Source organism: Alosa pseudoharengus, unplaced genomic scaffold (assembly GCF_046254945.1).
Source record: "Alosa pseudoharengus isolate Yale_2024_CS ecotype anadromous, Long Island Sound unplaced genomic scaffold, YU_APseudo_1.1 YU_APseudo_1.1_scf_23, whole genome shotgun sequence".
NCBI lineage: Eukaryota > Metazoa > Chordata > Actinopteri > Clupeiformes > Clupeidae > Alosa > Alosa pseudoharengus.
This window is the reverse complement of record NW_027468685.1, coordinates 12,374,344-12,394,143: the sequence shown is the minus strand read 5'-3', so window position 1 is coordinate 12,394,143 and position 19,800 is coordinate 12,374,344. Positions and strand designations below refer to the sequence as shown.

General features: G+C 42.5%; 1 protein-coding gene across 5 annotated transcripts; it reads right to left on the bottom strand.

The window, feature by feature from the left end:
- Positions 1-7,124: 7,124 nt before the first annotated feature.
- atat1 (alpha tubulin acetyltransferase 1) lies at positions 7,125-18,683 on the bottom strand. Of its 5 annotated transcripts, none has more exons than XM_076301545.1 (13): positions 18,567-18,682; positions 18,270-18,408; positions 17,702-17,762; positions 17,246-17,337; positions 16,474-16,531; positions 16,267-16,380; positions 16,012-16,113; positions 15,258-15,303; positions 13,249-13,323; positions 12,186-12,360; positions 9,959-10,062; positions 8,438-8,510; positions 7,125-7,848 (listed from the first exon to the last, which is right to left on the bottom strand). In XM_076301545.1, exons 2-13 carry the CDS (start codon positions 18,359-18,361, stop codon positions 7,491-7,493), a joined length of 1,350 nt encoding a protein of 449 aa, XP_076157660.1. In that variant the 5' UTR covers positions 18,362-18,408; positions 18,567-18,682; the 3' UTR covers positions 7,125-7,490. The 5 variants fall into 5 exon arrangements, with proteins under 5 accessions (XP_076157660.1, XP_076157661.1, XP_076157659.1 ...); XM_076301547.1 differs by adding an exon at positions 14,108-14,153 and having other exon boundaries at positions 7,655-7,848; positions 18,270-18,680; XM_076301546.1 differs by lacking the exon at positions 8,438-8,510 and adding an exon at positions 14,108-14,153 and having other exon boundaries at positions 18,270-18,683.
- Positions 18,684-19,800: the final 1,117 nt, after the last annotated feature.

Below are 19,800 nucleotides of genomic sequence, written 5' to 3'. Positions count from 1 at the left end.
TAGAGAATGCGTTAAATACCTGGGGCCTGTACTACGAAGCGGGGTTTCTGGCTTATCTGGGTAACTTCAAGAGTAACTTGATCACATGTGGCGTAACTTCCCGATTAACCCGTACTACGAAAGGTGGATAGGTTTTAACCGAGGTATGCTGCCATGGCAATTTACGCTGCATCTCAAACCTGCTCCGATCAGGTTATGTTCTTGGTTAACCCGAGGTTTCCGTTAACCACACCGTTTATAAGTACCACCCCTCCACTAACAATTTCTCCCGAGACATGTCGGCGTACCTGGATGATCCATACGACATTGGAGCGCAAATTGTGAGGGACTCTCTTCGCAGGGCGAGGGGTTTTGGGACATTCCAGAATTAGAGGACATTTGGTGTCCCCAGTGGCGGATTTAGCAAATTGGGGGCCCAAGGCGAAGGTATGTATGGGGCCCCCCCATTCGATCTTTAAAGAGAACGAAAAAAAATGTAGCCTACCGACTGAATGGTGGATAGGCAGGTAAAGCTAATCTACGGGGAAGTGAAGGTTGGAGAGGAGAAAAAAAACTTCCCCTTTAAACCCTGCTTTAGGCCTACTCCAAAATGAAGATGGAAAGCAGAGAACACACAAAGGGCCCTATCATGACATTCTAAAGTGCATCGTCACTTGTCAAAAGTCTATTCAAATTTAGTAGGATGTCCAGTTCACATTGGGAGGGGTTTCGTTCTCAAAAGTGGAGCGCATGGCGTAACAAGGTGTTCCTAGGTCTTTTAATCAGTCATATGGGTGTGTTTGGGGCGTAACATCATTTTAAACCAATGAGAATGACATCTGTCATTCCCTTTAATGGCGCAACGCGCGATATGTCAAATAAATGCATCGGTATTTTGGCATTCAACGGCGCATTTGAAGGAGGCTGCTTGCGAGACCGTATGGAATAGTCATTCTTAAACCATGCTTTACTAAAACCTAGCATAGCCTTCACGCATTTGCACTCGTCTATTATTTGAACTCATTGGCAAAGTGAAACTAACTTCACCAAGGAGTCAGTCTACGACAAGACAGTTATATGCAGTTACTTTCACTATTGACTGACAATGGGTTACCATCGAAAACATAGGCTGGAAAAAGCAACACTTACCCTAATGTTGCTCAAATGACTGAATAAAATAACATTTATCCTGCAGAGGAGTTGCTTATATCTCGTGACAGTGCGTCTTCAGCTGTGCTCCATACGTGTCTCTCGCCTCTCCCCTAATCACTTTTAACCGTCATACCAATTTGCAAATGATGGTGAATAGTATAGATGTACAGTATTTCGTAATATCTTTATTCTAATTATGTTTCCCATTGTAATTGTGCAATTTGTAATGCTTTGCATGGACGTGCGCTGCTGTGCGTTCATGAATGATAGAAGGATGGTGCGTGCACCTGCCAATATGACTGTTGACATGCGCTCTTAAGATAGCATATGAACAACTCGCCATTGACTTCTGACCAGGTTTAGGTGGTGTATGATAGCGATTTTTAGACAATGCGCTAGGTCCCTCCCTAGGTTGTTAATTGCCACACCCCTGGGCGCAATGCTTAAAAAATAAACGTGCAAAATAACTAATTCAACTTTCCGCGAATGAATAACGAGTATTACGCCATGCGCTGGTGGCCCAAAATACAGCCCAAAGTGTAGCACTACACAAACTAATAGTCACGATAGCCCAACAGAGAACCCGACCCCCGCCCCCCACTACCACCACCTAAAAAACCCTGGTGATGGCCCTTTAATTCCACTTTACGCCTGTTTGCTTTTCTCCTATATTATAGGCAACTTCTTGAAATATAATTGTTTTAATACTTATATACAGTATTAATTGGTACACTTTACATTTATGTATACTATCTTATCCGGGGTTTTTTTCTGCCTACACCAGAACGAGCATCAGGTGGCTGAAATGCAGTAATTTCTAACCTATTCCCAACTGCTGCATCTGCTTTGCACTGCATGACATCTGATTATAACTTCACCATAGGGTAGCCTACACAATTTAACCGGCAATGGCTATATTTTGGTAGGCTATAGGCTTAAATGTCACTCGGACAGACCGAGATAATTGTTTTTTTTACTCCAGCGGACAGTCTGTCCTGCATTGACAACATGCTGCAAAGCCTAAACAAATGTTATAGGTTTTTCTACTTTTTTTTACTTGTATGCTCGATTTTAAACTACTTTTTAAATCTACTTTGTGAATGAAGTTGTAGCCTACTTGTTCAATGTGCTTGTTGAACGATGCTGGCAAGCGTGTCCCTGTTTCCCTGCCATCATGTCATTGCTCTCGTCTCGTTGTTGCTGCACCTTCCAGTGAAGTTTTCTGAGCTGTTAGATTTATAGAACATCTACTTCCGTGTAATGACACGGGCTGATACCACATAAGCCAGTCGTAACTTTTATTATCGTGGGGCAATGCTTTGGGCCTAATTCACTAAAGAAACTGGCATGAGGGGAGATTTTCTGACGTTTCAACAACGAAACAGAGTTTGCCATCGTTGCAAGAAGTAAGCAAATTTGTCATTAGTCGCTAGATGCCATTTTTCCCTGCTAGGGATGGCCAAAAGTCACTTAATCTAGCGACAAAGTCGCTAAATTGCCAACACTTTCCCAGACGTCCTTTATGTTTATCTTTCGCGCAACGCACGTTACAGACTAGGCCTAGTCCATTTCATTGTGGACGTAGGGGGTGTATGTGTAGGGACATACACTGAACATGAACATGAACTGGACATTTTAACTACTGCGTCAATGTTTTAACGTATTTCTTAAGAATATTATTACAATTTACTACTTTTTAAGCGTTTATGATGACAAGGTTTTTTTTTTTTAGGTTGGTTGGGGGCCCCCCTACTAAGACTACTGGTAGGGGGCCCCAAGCAGCCGCCTACCTATGCCTCTATGTTAAGACCGCCCCTGGGTGTCCCCCCCCCCCCCCCTGATATTTCAAATACTCAAGTCCAAAATAACAAAAATGTTCACATACCTGCAAGTGAAACTGTCATAAAGCAAAACATAATAATCTGCTGGGGAAAAGTGGTTCCTTTACATGATTAAAAATACCGATTAGTTCTGGAACACCCCTTAAAATGGGGTTTTTATCCTGTCCCCGGCTCCTGATGACCAACTTTTAAACCAAATTGAACAGCTAAAATAAGTCTTTAATATCTATCTTTTGCAGTATTTTGTGGATACGCATCTATTGTATCTGTAAAAAAGAATTTCTTTGATTATAACATATTTTGAATACTATTTATTGTGCCATGAAGTTGTGTCCCCGAATGTGCACGCAACCCTGTTCCCAATACCATTTTTGCCTGGCTGATAAAGGGTTAAAATATTATGTCATATTACAAACAAGAAATGACATCATCCAATCATTTTCAAAAAACATGGGTAGACAAAAGGTGAGTGTCCTCTTCCAATTTTAATATATTTTCAAACTTTTCTGGGATAATTGAGTATGTAAAGCTTAACCACGCAACCCTGTTACTCATGTTTTAAGATTAATGTTGAATAATTAATTTTTTTATTTTCTGTATTTGTATAACCACATTGGTCCTTGACCTTGGTAAAATAGCTAAATTTTACAGCTAGCTTCTGTTCATAAGGTAGATGCTATATTAGCATTAATTCGCAACCCTGTTACTCGCAACCCTGTTACTCTAATTAAAGTAACATGGTTATTATCATAGTTATCAGGGTATTTTTTGTTAACTATGATATATTTATGATTAAATATGCTGAGTTAAATTATAAAAATATATTATATTTTATATATAAAATAAATTGCCAGATTTTCTTCTGTTGGTACAGCGCCATTGCAGCATAGTGTGCTACAATACATGTTGAGATTCAATTACAGCTGAAAATAATTTGTGATTATTTGCAATAGATAGGCCTAATATCAGAATTTCTAATGGATTTCTACAGATTTATGATGTTATGACTCAATTTGCAACCCTGTTACAAAAACATTTTTATTAAAATAAGGATAAATAATGGTAAGTAATTTTGCTATCACACAAAAAATGACATCTATAGTCCTTAGAACAGCTTATATGATTATATGCACAATGTATCTGAGCATATTTGAGAATAGATACTGGAATTATTTAAAAAAACTGTGTCACTTGAAATCATATGACTATTCAGTGTAAAATGACTTCCTTTATTGAATGAAAAAGGATTTACTGAAAAATATTTTAAAAAATATACTTTTTTCATGCTATTTTGTATTTGTAACAGGGTTGCGTAACTCATGTACACAGCAAATAAAACATATGAGGTGGAAAAAGTACAGTTGATGCCTGAGCTTGACAAATCATATAATTGAGTAGTTTATGACCTATATTTGTTAAATATTCAACATAAAATGGTAAAATAGAAAATAATTATTTAAGAAGTGTAAATGCCAAAATGTCCTCTAATTCTGGAATGTCCCTTTTAGAGTCCGCCAGAAAATATATAGGCTATAGCCTACCCGAACGATATTCTCTATGAAGATATAGATTGTCAACCGAGGGAATTCGTTATCTTTTGTCAGATGATCTAGGAAGATGTCTCATAGCAATGCCCGTACGTGGACATTCATGTATTCAATCGGTTATGCAAGAATACTGTATGTCCTAAACTAAATCGGACATAGGCCTACAGTATGCTGAACATCTGAGCAAGAATAGCCTAAAATAAATCGGACATAGCCTACAGTAGGCCTAATAAATAAAAATCACCATTTTAACAAACTTGTTGAATTGAATGTCATATTACTGTACCCTGCACATAAAGGCTACACATTTCCACAGCACCAGAATCCGACCGAATGCCTCCCTCAACCCCCTCCATAATCGGCCTTCCACTATTATTTGCGATGGCCAACTCCTTTGCTACTGTAAAACACTCTGGTGCCTTTCCTCCTACAGTAGTGTTCGAAGACACCTGTTTCTTGTTAGCTGTAAAACAGAGGCCAAGTGAAGGCTATAAGCAAAGTCCTTTTAGGCAAGTCCATCCACTCGGCGGCCAACGTTTTATGGGCACTCATCGGGCACAGTCTTTGGGTCGAACTGCGCGTGCGCAAGGCTTCACGACACCAATCTTGCTCCAGCGGCGAGATCACAACACATGATTGGCCAATGTCTTCACAACACACCATATGATTGGCTCAATGTATTCACATCACACCACATGATTGGCTCAATGTATTCACATGTCGACGTTTTGCCGAGGAAGGGGTGGGATATGTGTAGACAACGGCCATATTGGCGTGACAAACTAGCCCCATGCATTTCTATGGAGTATTTTTTGAGTGCTGTGTCTCCACATTAGAAAGTCTCTGCTATAAGCTAGGCCTACATGTTTTCATAATTAAGAAATATTAATGCAAGCTATAACTATATAAACCTACTATTCTGAATAATGCATCGACGTTTCTTCCGTGATTTGGGAAAAGCCTGTAAAAGTCCTGGCAGGAAGCATGTATAAGGATGTAGATCCAGGAATGCACTAATATTTTGTTCGTAGTCCAGTTTGCAACAATTATTAGTTATTACTAAGTTGTAAACACTTCGGAAAAAAAATATTTAAAACTGGATATACCAAAAAACGTTGATGTAATCGCTTCCTGCAAGGACTTTTACAGACTTTTCCCAAATCACGGAAGAAACGTTGACGCAACGGTATAGTAGCAGATAATCAGGCAAGTCTTATTTAAATAAACTCCTGGTGCACTTACAAACTTTCTAATGCCTCTTTATTGGACTAAATGTCGTAGTTGTACTACTGCAGAAGTTTCGTACCATTCAGGGCATTATTAGTGGGGTAATTTACGAGATAAAAGTTGGTTCCATCATGACTGCAGAACGTCATTCGTTTCTGACGGCGCTACTCGACCAAGGGAAAAAAGGTTCTGGGAGGGTGTTTGGCTCGGGGTCATGTTGCAAAGAACCCTAGGGTAAAATTACTCCGAACCATCGCTTTAAGAGTGCATTCAGAGCACCTCGGAATGACAAGGACCGCCCCCATGGCTACTTTGTTTTTCCGACAGCAAGTGTTCAAGTGCTTTGCCATCGAATGTGTGACAAACACGGATGCCACAACAAAGGTTAAAACATACACGCACTAATCCTAAACAAACAACTTTATTTGCTTAAAATATAGTGTAAGATGCTTGTGAAAGAAAGATATGCAGCTTTTCAAGTGATAAAAAGGGCAAATTCCCAAGTTCACATTAAAACTGTTGGACATGAAAGGCCACATGGACTACAAACGAACTACAATGTGACGACAAAAGTGATGACGAGCCCCTAACTGGGCAACTCTGTTAGCAAAATCTAGCCCCAGTTTCCGACCTCTGACTCACACATTAAGTGACGTGAATGACGCGGAATGATGATGTTTTCACTCGGAGAAAAGTTTTTCCGAAGCCCATGAACGCTAGGTAATTCCTCATAACTTGTCATAATAATTGTGCATTCCTCATCCGTAAAATAAGGTGATCGCGTCATCATTGAAAGTGGTGACTTGCGCTGCAACCCGCCCCTTTTATGTGAACGCGCACAGGTTAACCCCGGCTCAACAAATCAACTTCATAATCAGCGTCGTAGTACCGATTAACACCACTTAAGATAACCAGGTTTTGTCAACCCTGGTTTAACAAAGTAACCCTGGGTTACATCTGGGTAGGTTAAGCTCCCTTCGTAGTACAGGCCCCTGATAGCTATGCTTTTTGTTGATAGTTTTCAAAACGCCAACAGAAACAACAAAGGAAGCATCTTGCCTTAGCTCACACCTTTACTCTTTTGTGGGTCATTTGGCCAGCTTACTCCAATCAGCTTTGTGACATCATGATTCAGGTATTTTTCCATTGATCAGGACAAGTGCAAGAACCAGGAAAAAGGCTGTCTGTTCAAAGAATTGACGCACCTCCTTTTAACGTCACATCAGCCACTAGCACTAATCTCTCCCACTAGAGAGCAGGGCTCTGGTGCCATACCACTGAAGACTGGTCATCTGGATTCAGTAAAAATATTGGGAAGGGTCACTCAGACTGTAATTATTAAGAAAGCACAACTACACAGTTCTCTGGTGATGTCCGCTTTTATGAACAAAATTATGTTACAAAACACCTGAGCATGTTAGTTTGAACCCGTCACTTCAGTCATTTCATTGCATAAGTTACAGTAAATATAAACTGGTATTAAAAATAATCTAGTTGACACTATTGCTATGTTAGTCCGTGCATAGCTTGAGCTTGTGCATAGCGTGTTTGTGTTTGTGGGAGCTGCAGAGGGTCAACTCCTCCTGTGTTTGGTCTTCTGTCCGTCCTTCACCTATCTGCAGTGGGAGCAGGGTAGGGCTGAGGGCAGTGGGACTGACCGGTGAGGTTGGCACGGCTGCAGCTCCTGAGGCCACCTTCACCTCGTGCCCCATGTGGGCCACTCTCTCTGCGGGCGCTTGCTGGGTCACCAGGGCCGCGTGCTCCGCTGCTCCTGCTTCTGCCGCACCCACTGGGCCGTGCAGCGGCCCTCGCCCACCACCCACGACCAGCTGCCCTGCGCCGGACGCTCCTGCACCAGCTGCTCGGGCAGGTCGCTCCTCTTCCTCGTCTCCACTCCTCCGTTTCTCCCTCCCTCTCCACCTCCCTCTATCACTCCTGAGTGGAGGTGCGCTTCTCCCCAGACGCTTTGGCCGCTTTGCAGACCGCCGGTCACCGCGGCCTCAGGCTGTAGTTTCTCTCCTGTACCTGCCCGAGCCTCTATGGGGGTCGGAGTGAGCGATGAGTCCTTCCGTGAGACGAGTGGAGGAAGGGGAGGCTCTTGCCTGCAGAGTGATGGGAGGAAAGCACACTGTGAGATAGATAGAGAGATACAGTAGATAGATAGAGACATAGATAGATAGAGGAAGAGAGAGAGAGAAAGAGACAGACAGAGATAGAGATAGATAGATAGATAGATAGATAGATAGATAGAGAGAGGAAAAGAGAGAGAGATAGAAGAAGAGAGAAAGAAAAAGAGAGAGAGAGAGAGGGAGGGAGAGAGAGAACACAGACTGAGAACACAGCTGCATAAATGATGATAAGTTCAAGTGTCATGTCCTCTCTAACCTCTCCTGCTGGGTACACTTCTCTGACATCAACACACGCTTGGGGCAACATGCAAGTGTGGGAACAACGTCTGCTCTGATTACAAGTATCCATGGATGGACATGCAGGGGTCGAACATGAGTCATGATGTGTGTGAGTCACTCTCAATCAGATAATGATGCTGTAACTTGCAGGGACTTGTTATATGTGAATATGTACAAGAGTTGTTGCTCTGTGTATCTGTTAAGGATATCTGTGTGTGTGTGTGTGTGTGTGTGTCTGCGCGTGTGTGTGTGTGTGTGTGTGTGTGTGTGTATACATGCTAACCTGAGTGAATGTATACATCCGATATATGCCTGTCGCCCTGTTTGACCCTGTCTGTCTGTCACTGGCTGCAAACCTGCGAAAGCACACACACACACACGCTCTTAGCCCAGGTCACACTGATTTGACAGCCAAAATCATTTGTGACAGTTTCATAAAGCTATTTTGGGGTTGTAGAAATGAATACCATGGGCCACATGTAAAAAAGCTGTGAATACTTCATGATGGTGAGCTCCATCCTGCAGACAATGGGTTTACATTGTGCTCCTATGCATAAAGGCATGTATATTCTAAGCATTATCAACATCTATGGAATTTCTCGCTGTGTACCGGTATATTTACATTTCTTTGATACTCAAATCACAGCACATTGCCATACAGTTTTCTGTCCAGTCAACATCAACTTTGTTGGTTTAGTGAATTACATCTTCATCTTCTCACAAATTCAGACAAAAATTGTTATGAACTAAAAGAACTGACCACTTTACTCCAATTCTTAAGTCCCTGCACTGGCTTCCAGTAAGTCACAGAATTGACTTTAAAGCACTACTGCTTGTTTATAAATCACTTAATGGAGCAGGACCTAAATACCTCTCAGACATGCTTCAAACACACACCCTCCAGACCTCTCAGGTCTCAGGAGAAAAACCTGTTAGTAAAACCTGCTGTTAGAACTAAACATGGTGAAGCAGCTTTTAGCTGCTATGCGGCTCAGCTCTGGAACCAACTTTCAGATGACATTAAAATGGCCCCAACTGTAGCCCGTTTTAAATCTAGACTTAAGACCAAACTGTTCTCAGATGCTTTCTGCTAACTGCACTGAGTTATAATTTAAGTCCTGAAAATTATTCTACCTTGTGTCTTTTATTTTGTCTTTTTAACCATTCTCTAGTTTTAAATGATTTTACAGTGTGTTTTATTTTTATTATGATCTTTACCTTTTGAACTATTCTTTGACTATATTGCCCTTCTATGCTTTTATTTGTTATTATTATTTGGTTTTGTTTATGTAAAGCTCTTATGAATGACAAATCAGCAACTGATAAATATTACTGAAATGAGCAATGGCATGTTAATTTATGATGAGAATCAGCCTGCTCAATCTTTATAGGTTTAGAGAAGTTGCAGCTTCTCCATGCGTTGTTGCCCCACTACTGCCTGTAACATCCTGCCTGAACGAAGATGAACATCATCTTTTAGAATCTAAAGGTGAGACCACTGGACCAAATACACATAACTCCATATCAATGATAATGGTCCTCAGGCTTGAGGAATATTACACAGAGGATCCTACAGCTCTTCCTCCCTCTCCCTGAAGCTAGCCTGGCTCTGCGTGCCCATTGTTTCAGGCTGAATTTTATTACTCTGGAAACCCGCTTTGCAAGGTGAATCACTGGGCCATTCCTTCCCATAGTTGGATTATATTTATATGCTTCCCATCACATCAACAGAACTCTTATCGAGCCCATTCTTTTTGTATAGTGAGGTTATACATACAGCATATCCGTGTGGTTTGTTGTTCACCTGGGAGTTTGAAGGTGGCTTGCTGGTCCTCCAACAGAAGCCCCATGCCTCGGCTGTTGATATGGCGACTGTACATGTTGCCCCTGGCAACCAGGCCCCAGTGGCTTCCAGGCGGATGATGTGATTTGAGGGAAGTGTAGCATCAATACATTTGAGGGGGGGGGGGGGGGGGGCAGAGAGAGGTGGATAATGGACAGAAAAGATGGGGAGGGGGAGGAGTGATAAACAGAACAGAATGGGGAAAAGAATATGGAATAAAAGTAGAACAAAAGCAGAACCAAATAAAATCAATGAACTGAAGTCAACTTAAAATGAACAAATGACATTAAATTGTAACATAAACAATTCCAATTCCTACATAATGTTAAATATAAAAACAACGTAAATGACATATATGGATAATAAAGATAAATCATGTGATGTCAAAGTGAACTGTGAAAGGCTTCATCACGTCTTTGAATGACCTCACAGGTGTCCAGTCTCCAGTTTTATCCAAAGCGACATACATATGTATGTCAATTATATTACAAGGAGGCATTCTCTGAGCAACTCGGGGTTAAGTGCCTTGCTGAAGTGCACAACGGTGGAAGCCTGAATTGGACCCGGACTCCTTAGCCAATGCGCGACAGGTACTGTATCTGTTACTGTTACAACTCGCTTAGCACCTGCATTTTTACAATTGAACCAGATTACCAGATTTACCGGATTATGGGAACTGACATCAGCCATGTCAGCTAAACATGAAGCTCTTTTACGAAATCATAAATCACTGGATCGGGACTGAGGTGACATCATCTCTTTTTATTGTTTTTTTTTTTTATCACACTCGTTGTCTCAGAGTCTCAGGTTAAAACCAAACACTAAAAACATCAGCAGTAGAAACGCTCCCAGTAGAAACTCAGCATTCAAATGGCTACAGTTAGGTGGATGTATTGTAAAAGGGCACATGTCACACAGAGCCCTGCACAGAATACTTACAGGAGAAACTCTTTAAAAAAAACAAAAAAAAAAACACGTATCTCCACTTTTCATGCCCCAGATTGTTCCTTTAGGCATTTCATTATCAATGCATCATGGTTTTAACCTGTTGAGGAGTAAATTATTTTTCTACGCAAACGATCTATAGTTTCAGTGTTCTTTATACAGTCTATGGGGAAAATCTCTGAGGGTAATTGTCGCATCATAATATGGAACTCTCGGATTGCGAACATTCTAATCACATATTTGTGACTGTACTCCTCAACAGGTTAATCTGTAATCAATGTTCAGTGGAAAACCTCGATTTAGACCATTTCGGTAAGACTAAAATGATGAACTGAAGGCCGCAAAACCCCACAGCCTGCAGTGGCATGGGCTGGGAAGAGGAGGAGTCATTGGAAGCCGAACTGTGATCGATTAAGAGAACTGAAGAAGGAGCCAGAGAGGGAGAGAGAGTGAGATAGAGACAGAGCAAGAGAGAGAGATAGAGAGAGAGAGACAGAGACAGAGAGCGAGAGAGAGAGATAGAGAGAGAGAGACAGAGAGCGAGAGAGAGAGATAGAGAGAGAGATAAAGAGAGAAAGAGTGAACAAGTGTGTTGTGTAAGTGTCCAAACAAATGCATTAAGGCAGATGGTGTGGGGTTGTGGGACGGAGAAAATAATAACATTAGAGGGTTATTGACAGAGAGGACAGCAGTGATGGAGGGATTTTAGTGGGGTGGACGTGTTTATAGGAGTGGAAAGACAAGAGAGGAAGGTCATCACACAGAGGCAGAGAAGGAGAGCGAGCGGTCAGATAAAGAGAAGCACACAGAAACTGAGGCCTGTTTGTTCTCCGCACAAAGCCGAGTACATAAACAAACACACAGATAAAAAGCACCCCCCCCCAATCCCACCCCACCCGACACACACATTCCTTGTGCCCAGCAAAGCGTGCCGTACACACACAATCAGCTTCGGCTCACCCACCAGTAAGAGCATGGAGGCTCCTGACTAGATACATTTATCTCTGTGGCCCGGTTGGCAGGCCTCCAGCAGTGATGTAAGGATGCAGATTAAATCTACCGAGTATGGAGGCTCCCAGAGCATGCAACTGCACACACACACACACACACACACACACACACACACACACACACACACACACACACACACACACACACACACACACACACACACACACACACAACTAGGTTTTATTCTAACTCTGTATGTGTGCACAATGTGTCACAATCACAAGACTGGTACCTGGTGCGCTTTGCCCTGCAGTTGTCGCTGAGTCGGGTGTGTGCGTGCAGCGCGGCGGGGGGAGTCCTGCTGGGGGAGGATCCCACACTGAGGGAGCGCGACACGGGTGGCGAGGGGAGGGGACCCCCGGGGCGAACAAACGGCCAGGGAAGGACTCGCCGCTCCTCCCGGACCACTTGAAGGGGAACAAGCACACAGACTGGTCAGTTGGAACCACAGCACAGACCATCCCTAGTGACCCTACACTCCACTATACCCACAATGAAGCCCTTTCATTAGAAGACTTTCTAACTTGAGCAAGATGAAGATGTTTCACAGAGACCGCTGAAACACTGCAGTAAAATGTCAAAACTGTCTGACAAACTAGCAGTAAAACTGTCAATAATGACAAATGTTCCCTGTATGTTTACTGTGCCACACAGCAGTGTGGTGCTGCCTAATGGAGATATGGCAGCTCTTGAGTAACTAGTCTTCATGGAGGGAGTTCAACTCAGTTAAGGATGTGACTGACTTTGTTAGTACAAATGACTGAGGCAAAAAAAGGAAGAAACTGTACAAATTATCATTGTTTTTCTGTGTATATGAACACAGGGCTGTGTAGCTCTGCTGTGACATAACTAATTAAGAGGCATTTGAACCAAAATAGAGCCAGTGGGAGGCCCACAAGCTAGCGAGATATTTTGTGAGAAATCTCTGCCATGGGCTTGTGCTAACTTATCCCACCCTGAAATTTTATTTTTCTTTTGTTCCAAATGTTCCAACAAACTGAGCTGGAAACTGTTTTCAGCATGACGTCACCTTAGGACTTCCAAGAAACTCTAAAAGGACTGCGGACTGCAGCAGACATCCCAGTATAGACTAAAACCTACCAATGGACATTCCACACGTGTGCATCCCTACATCACAAACAGCATCACAAACAGCATCATAAACAAACTGCATATAAACACACTGGTGTAACACACTCCCCCTCAAACATTCCACAACCGAAAATATCCTTCATAAACACACGACAAACAAACAAAGCACACATAAAAAACCTCCCAACCCGCGCAACACTCACCATCCCTCTCCACTAGCGAGTACGGTTTGATCTCTCCCTCTGGCTTTCTTGGGGGAACTTTTCTCAATGGGACCGCTGCAGAGCAATAAATTATAATATGATTACAAATAGTCCAACACAAAACCCTGAACTCTCACATTCACATGCCTTTATCTACAGTGACTGGGAGTGTGGGAACATTGTGTGCAACAATCAGAGCATTAGACAGCTTTGGAATAAAGACAGCAGAACACACAAGGTTGCCATGTATGTATGAACCAGCTCCGCCATGCTGATGTTGCAATTGCATCAGGTTCATTAACTTGTGTACACATTCCAAAGGGAGATGCACACACACCCAGACTCTCACTCACTCTTTCTCTCATTCTCTCACTCAGACACGCACACACACACACACATACACACTCACACACACGCACACACACACACACACACACACACACACACACACACACACACACACACACACACACACACACACACACTTGAGGGTGGAGAGGGAGCAGGTGGTGTGTGTTAGGGGCATGTGGGTGGTGGGACCTCTGGACTTTAAAGAGCTCAGGGTGGAGAGGGACTTATGCTGGGTTGTAGACGGACACAAACAACGGGAACCCTGTGAGAAGTGGGGATGAAGACGCTAAAGGAGAGAGGGAAGAATTAACAAGCTGAGTGATGAGAGGGAGAGAGTGAGAGAGAGACAGAGAGATAGAGAGAGAGGGAAAGAAAAGAGAGAGAAGAATGAAAGAGGTTTAGGGAGAGAGAGAAAAAGAGGGAGGGATTAAGAGAGAAGTTTAGGAGAGGGGTGTAGAAAGAGAGGCAGAAAGAGGAAGAGAGGGTGAAAGAGAGATCGCGTCCTTACAAGAAGCCGTACATCCTCTGATCCGTCAGAGGTGAAGGGGGCGAGCCTGAAGTGAAAGAAAAGCTGTGATGTCATCAAACCGTAACGGTTCCCTTCAGGCCCCATTAGCCGACAGACTAACCCTTCAACCACGACCCACCACGACCCCTCGATGCCTCTATAAGCTGGCCTCAAAATCAAACTGCCCTCACCTCAGACCACCTACTGAAATGCAGTCCTATACACCTCTATGGCTGGCTACACACCAAAGCAAAACATAAAGCTGTGAATGGAAAGCCCACACTATTTTAACAACACACTATATTAAAGGGAAACTTGGCAGGATTTCCCCCTCTGCTGTTGAAATTGTGCATTATGCTATTTCAAACTGTGGGAAAAGGTAACGATAAAGCACATGGATTTGTTTACAAGCTAGCGAACCGTTAGCATAAGTTTGGCAGAACTATGTGGATGTTACAAGGTAAGAAACACGATTTAAAACGAGTTTCTTGTTTCTCACTTCTCTTTCCGGGACGGTGGTCTCAATGTTGCAAGGTTGGTTTTCCGCCTGTGGACGCTAGGCGCAGCGGGGAAAGTCACCATTTTCACCGGAACAGGTCATTTAACCATCCAAATGATTTCTAAACGGGTTTATTACGTTCAAATAGTTGCCAAGTTCCCCTTTAACACCAACATTTGCATGTAGCCTATTTACCAAATTTACTCTATGTAAGATCCTACATACATATACACCCCTGCCCGCTTCAACCCATGTAGCTGTAAAAAACATATTTTAATTCAGCTACTAGTGTGCCCTGCTGCAGTGTATTCTACAAACTTAAACTTTGTGATCTGAATCTGCTACAGTAAACACTTGTGCTCTACTAGCTTAATAACAAATCAGGCTCATCCAGAGAGGAGCGCTTAATGCTACATAAGGCCTGGGAGAGATCAGATACAGCGGACACCACCAACACAGAAGTTCACTGGAACCACTGCTTACACAGGATGTTATTATCCACTCTGAATTGCACTGCACTTCAGGCTGAGACCTGTGCTGGTTTGTGGGGGTTGGGACAGGTATACCCACAAAAGTCAAAAACACACACACCCTTTCCTAGCCCCTTATGTTTGGTGGAAAAGAAACCTGTTCCACAGGTCTGTCACATACCTGCGGTGTTCCTGAAGAAACCATTGAAGACTACAAAATTATTCACCTGGGAATGGGAAAAAGATAAAGGATAGCATCATGGCAAAGCCTGTTTGATAAATATTTATTCAAGACAACACTTGAAAGCTGCTTGTAATCTCAAAATAACTCAGGCACTGAAAATGAATAAATACAACTCTATTTTAATCTCAGCTGTCAGACGGTATAAATAACTCGACAGCGCAAGTGTCTGTGTGGGAGTGCCATGCAGGTATCTGACTGGAAACTATGCATGTGTGCGTATCTCTGTCTACGTCTGTCAACACAGAAGTATTTTCTCTGCCAACTCTAGAACTGCCTGGTCTCTGAATTACAACACCACTCTCTTCCGGCTGTTTGATCGATTTGCTTTTTCCATTAAACCCCTGGCTTGCTGGTATAACTTTCTTACTCATGTTACAATTGCTACAATTTCTGAAAGGTGTGTCTTTGGAATTTCTTCCTCTATGATATGAACGCTTGAGTTAAAGTCTATAGAGGAGATTCCTCAGCATGCGTGACTGCAAAATCTGCACACGTAAAAATTCTGCTCTTCAACTGACAGTTTGTTTGCATTTCAGTTGCACTGACCTTGCACAGAGCATAAAGACTGAAAACTAATGACGGACATAACACACAGCTTTATCACGATTTTGCACTTTAAATATGAGCAGACACCGTGTGAGAGCCACCATGACACAGGGCCGTTAGAGCATGTGAGATTAAAGCTGCATACCTGAGGAACACCCTCCTTCAAATCATAGTGTTTTTTGAGAAATGCCAGGAACTTAGGGGAAGGTCTATCATAGGCCAACAGCTCTGGCTCCACCTTCTTATGCTGTGTCCAATTAGAAATCAAACACACAGACTCACAGTCAGACATAACATAGCACAAGCAAAAGACTTAATTGAATAGAAACACTCTGTGTTTGTGTGTGTGTGTGTGTGTGTGTGTGTGTGTGTGTGTGTGTGTGTGTGTGTGGTTAGCCACCTGCAGCATGAAGTTGAAGAGCTCCTGCCCATAGCCGTGTCTCTGCAGGTTCTCTGTGATGTAAAAATCCAAAACACACAGCGGCTCCGTCTCTACGTGCGCCCCCCGCTGGTCCTAGAGTCACATTACAACAAATAATCACAACATCCGCAGAACAGGACTGATGTGGTGAAATGAGGAGTGAGGAGAGATGTGCAGCGGACTCACCAGGAGAAAGAGTTTCTTGTATCCAACCTTCAGGAACCCAACAGCCACACCTCGTCCTCTAGTATATATAGAGAGAGGAAGAGAGAGAGAGAGAGAGAGAGAGTGAATCGAATGTGTGTGTATGTGACAAAGAGATGATGTGAAAAGTAATTAACAGAAAATGGAAGAGTTGAGACTTGCAGCAACAGTAAATGCATTACAGTTTATGTCATTCACCCAGTAATATGGGTGAATCTTTTTATATTTCATTACAGATCTGAGTATGTGTGACAGAGCAGTATCACAAAAGAGCAAGGGTAGGTTTCATGTTTGGGTCTGAGGTGGTAGTGTTATATGCAGGTGAAACCTCTTGTGTGTTGCACAGTCCTTTACTGGACTCCATTCTGCAACCCTGCACATGGGAAGCAGACTTGCCAGTGAAGAGGCTAAAAGCCACAGCTGAGAGCTTTGTCACCACCGCATCTATAAAGGCTTTGGGATGAGGTTTTAAAGCACACAGCTCTCTAATCCTCTGGCCTCTGTTACACAGCACATATGTGTCTGTGTGTGTGTGTGTGTGTGTCTGTGTGTGTGTGTGTATAACAACAAGTGCCAATGTTTGAGAGTGCCAGTATGTGCCCCACATGCAAAGAACCAACGAACCAACCCCCGCGCTATCAAATGTTTGGGAGGGAAATCAAACTGAGCTCCACTGAGGGCTAGAAAAAGGAAGAGGTGGATGTGTGCATGATGAAGGTTTGCAGGTTGAGCTGGTTTATGTTTATGAGTTTACCCATTCAATTCTCCATCCTTGAGCAGGTACAGTTGATGTGTGTTAGTCTGGAGTTTGGCTGCACTAGTGATGGGTGCAGGGAGCTGCTGGGCCTGGCAAAGAAAGGGAACACAACAAAAGTTATACACAATCAGCTTATTCAATATCTCCACTCAATGAAGAAAAGTGGTAGACCATCCCACGTGGTTGCACTCATTGTGTGGGTGTGTATCCAACTGATTTTCTACCATCAGACGGACATCTTGAACTAATGCTGAAATCTATATGGGGGTTCATGATTTGTTTACTTGTTAGTGAAATCAGTATGATGTCTGAATCTGTAGGCTACACACAAGGGGCAAAATGTTCTCAATTTGCACAGAGACCACAGGGTTAAGCCTACCACAAACAAACTTGAACCTTCTCAACCTGCACAAAGACATTGAATTATAGTGTTCATAGGCTCTAATTTCTCACCTTGGCCGAGGCTTTCCCCAGCTCATCAATGACTCTGGCAATGAGTGCTTGAGGATCTCCTCTATAGACAAACAGAACAGGGAGGGAGGGGCACAACTTACAGGGTACAGTAAGGCAAGGATAAGACTCGCTCTATTAATAGGCTAACACTAGCACGTTAAACAAATGGCCACACTCTTAAACGCGCACATCTGTTTTTCAGATGCATAATTTATAATGGTGGGGATTAACCGATTATAGTCCTGCATCATCCGATGTCATGTAAAGTACACATATATTGCATTGACTAGCTAAAGCGCTTGCAAGCCGTCAATATAATCCTCGTCTTTAACTGTGCATGGCGTCCTTCAAGAATTTGCTGGCCAAAGCAAAGTCATAATCAACACCGCCAACACAATGTCAGCGTAGCAAAACGTAGCTTTGTCCTACCAGGACCACCAAGACCCCACCTCTCTGATTTATGGCGAATGAAAGCCGCAAGAGTTATCTATATCTACATCATATAGAGTATCCTACACGAAACTGAAAGAGTCAGAATTTGCAACCATCAAGTGACATGCCCATTTACCTTCCAGTTGATTTTCGACCCGCTGCCAAATGCTGATCCAACACTGAAATCTGCTCCGGGAAAAGAGCATTTATATCGAAAGGAAATTCCATGATAGCAAGAATCCGTGCAGTCCCAACACTCTGCAGTCAAGCTTAACCTGAAGAATCCAGTAGGGTATTAGGCTGCTAGAACAAGATACATCTGAGATTCTATAAAACGCACCACACTATTTGCAACAGTCTAATATATGTCACATGTCAAACTATTTTAACAATGCTCAACAAAAATCCGCAACTGTCTACAGCTAGCTCATACCAGGCAGCATTGTGTCAGATTCCCTCTGCCTGTTCATTGTCTGTCGGCTCCGTGACTCCCTCCAGCGTCAGTGGCGCTCCCAACTAGCCGTAGTAACAGTAATAAACACAGCCGGAACATTTTGGGATACGGTCTTGGATAACTGGAGTAACATTTAACATCAATCTGTGTTTACCTAGATCGAGACAACTATTTTGAATGAGGGGACACGGACTAAACAAACCTCAATGAAAACATGTACATGTTGTAAGAGGACGTAAACTGAGAACAGGTGAGTTTCTGACTGAACAACATAATAATTGTTACACTTCCGCTTCCTCTTGACAACGAGACAACATCAACAATGGTTGTCGTGGCAACCTCCAATTTGAACTTTGAACCCAAAACAATTTTTTATGCTCTAAAAATTTGGAATTGCAAATAAATGTTGTGTTGTGTCCATAGGCGAATACAAATCCATAGTATTTTGTATAATGTTATTTTTGCATTATTTTATTCTTGAGGGATTGCTTCTTAAAATGCCCGTTTAGCAGCCTACTTTTTCAAAGCTGACAGAAGGAAAGAGTAGCCTAAATAATGTTGAAATGTAGCTACATTACATTACATTAAACAAACGCACAAATTCTATCAACCTAAGAAATCAGAATTCCTCAGTATCCTACCTGGGGGTTTCAGTGGAAATCCCTTCCCAGCAGATCCCTTCAGTTACACAAAAGGCATGCAGAAGTTTTATCGTAGGGATCTGAGTAAAACCAGAGAATGTCTGGTAAAACCCTCTAGAGCCTGTTATTGGATTACCTCACAAAAGACAAGCAAATACGGTGGCGCATTGCATTCACATCACAAAAAAAAATAATAATCAGGTTCTCATAATTACGAGATAGTATCTCATAATTATGAGATAATTATCTCATAATTACGAGATAATATGTCATAATTATGAGATACTATCTCATAATTACGAGATAAGTATGATTTATGACACATTTCCAATTACTGCCCCCACTTGTGTGTGGCAATGACATGGTCTAGCTAGCAACATTAGAGAAGATAGACCTATCAGCTTCCCAAGAGAAAGTCTGAAGCTGAAGTTCCTTTCAAACCTTTACTTAGGATTCACTGTAAAACTAAGCAGACCAACAGAGTACATCTCAGTTATTTCCTTCGATGTTTTGTTTAAGAGCAATCAGGTAGACTAGCATTTAAAGTTACAGAATAGAAACTAATGTGTTAG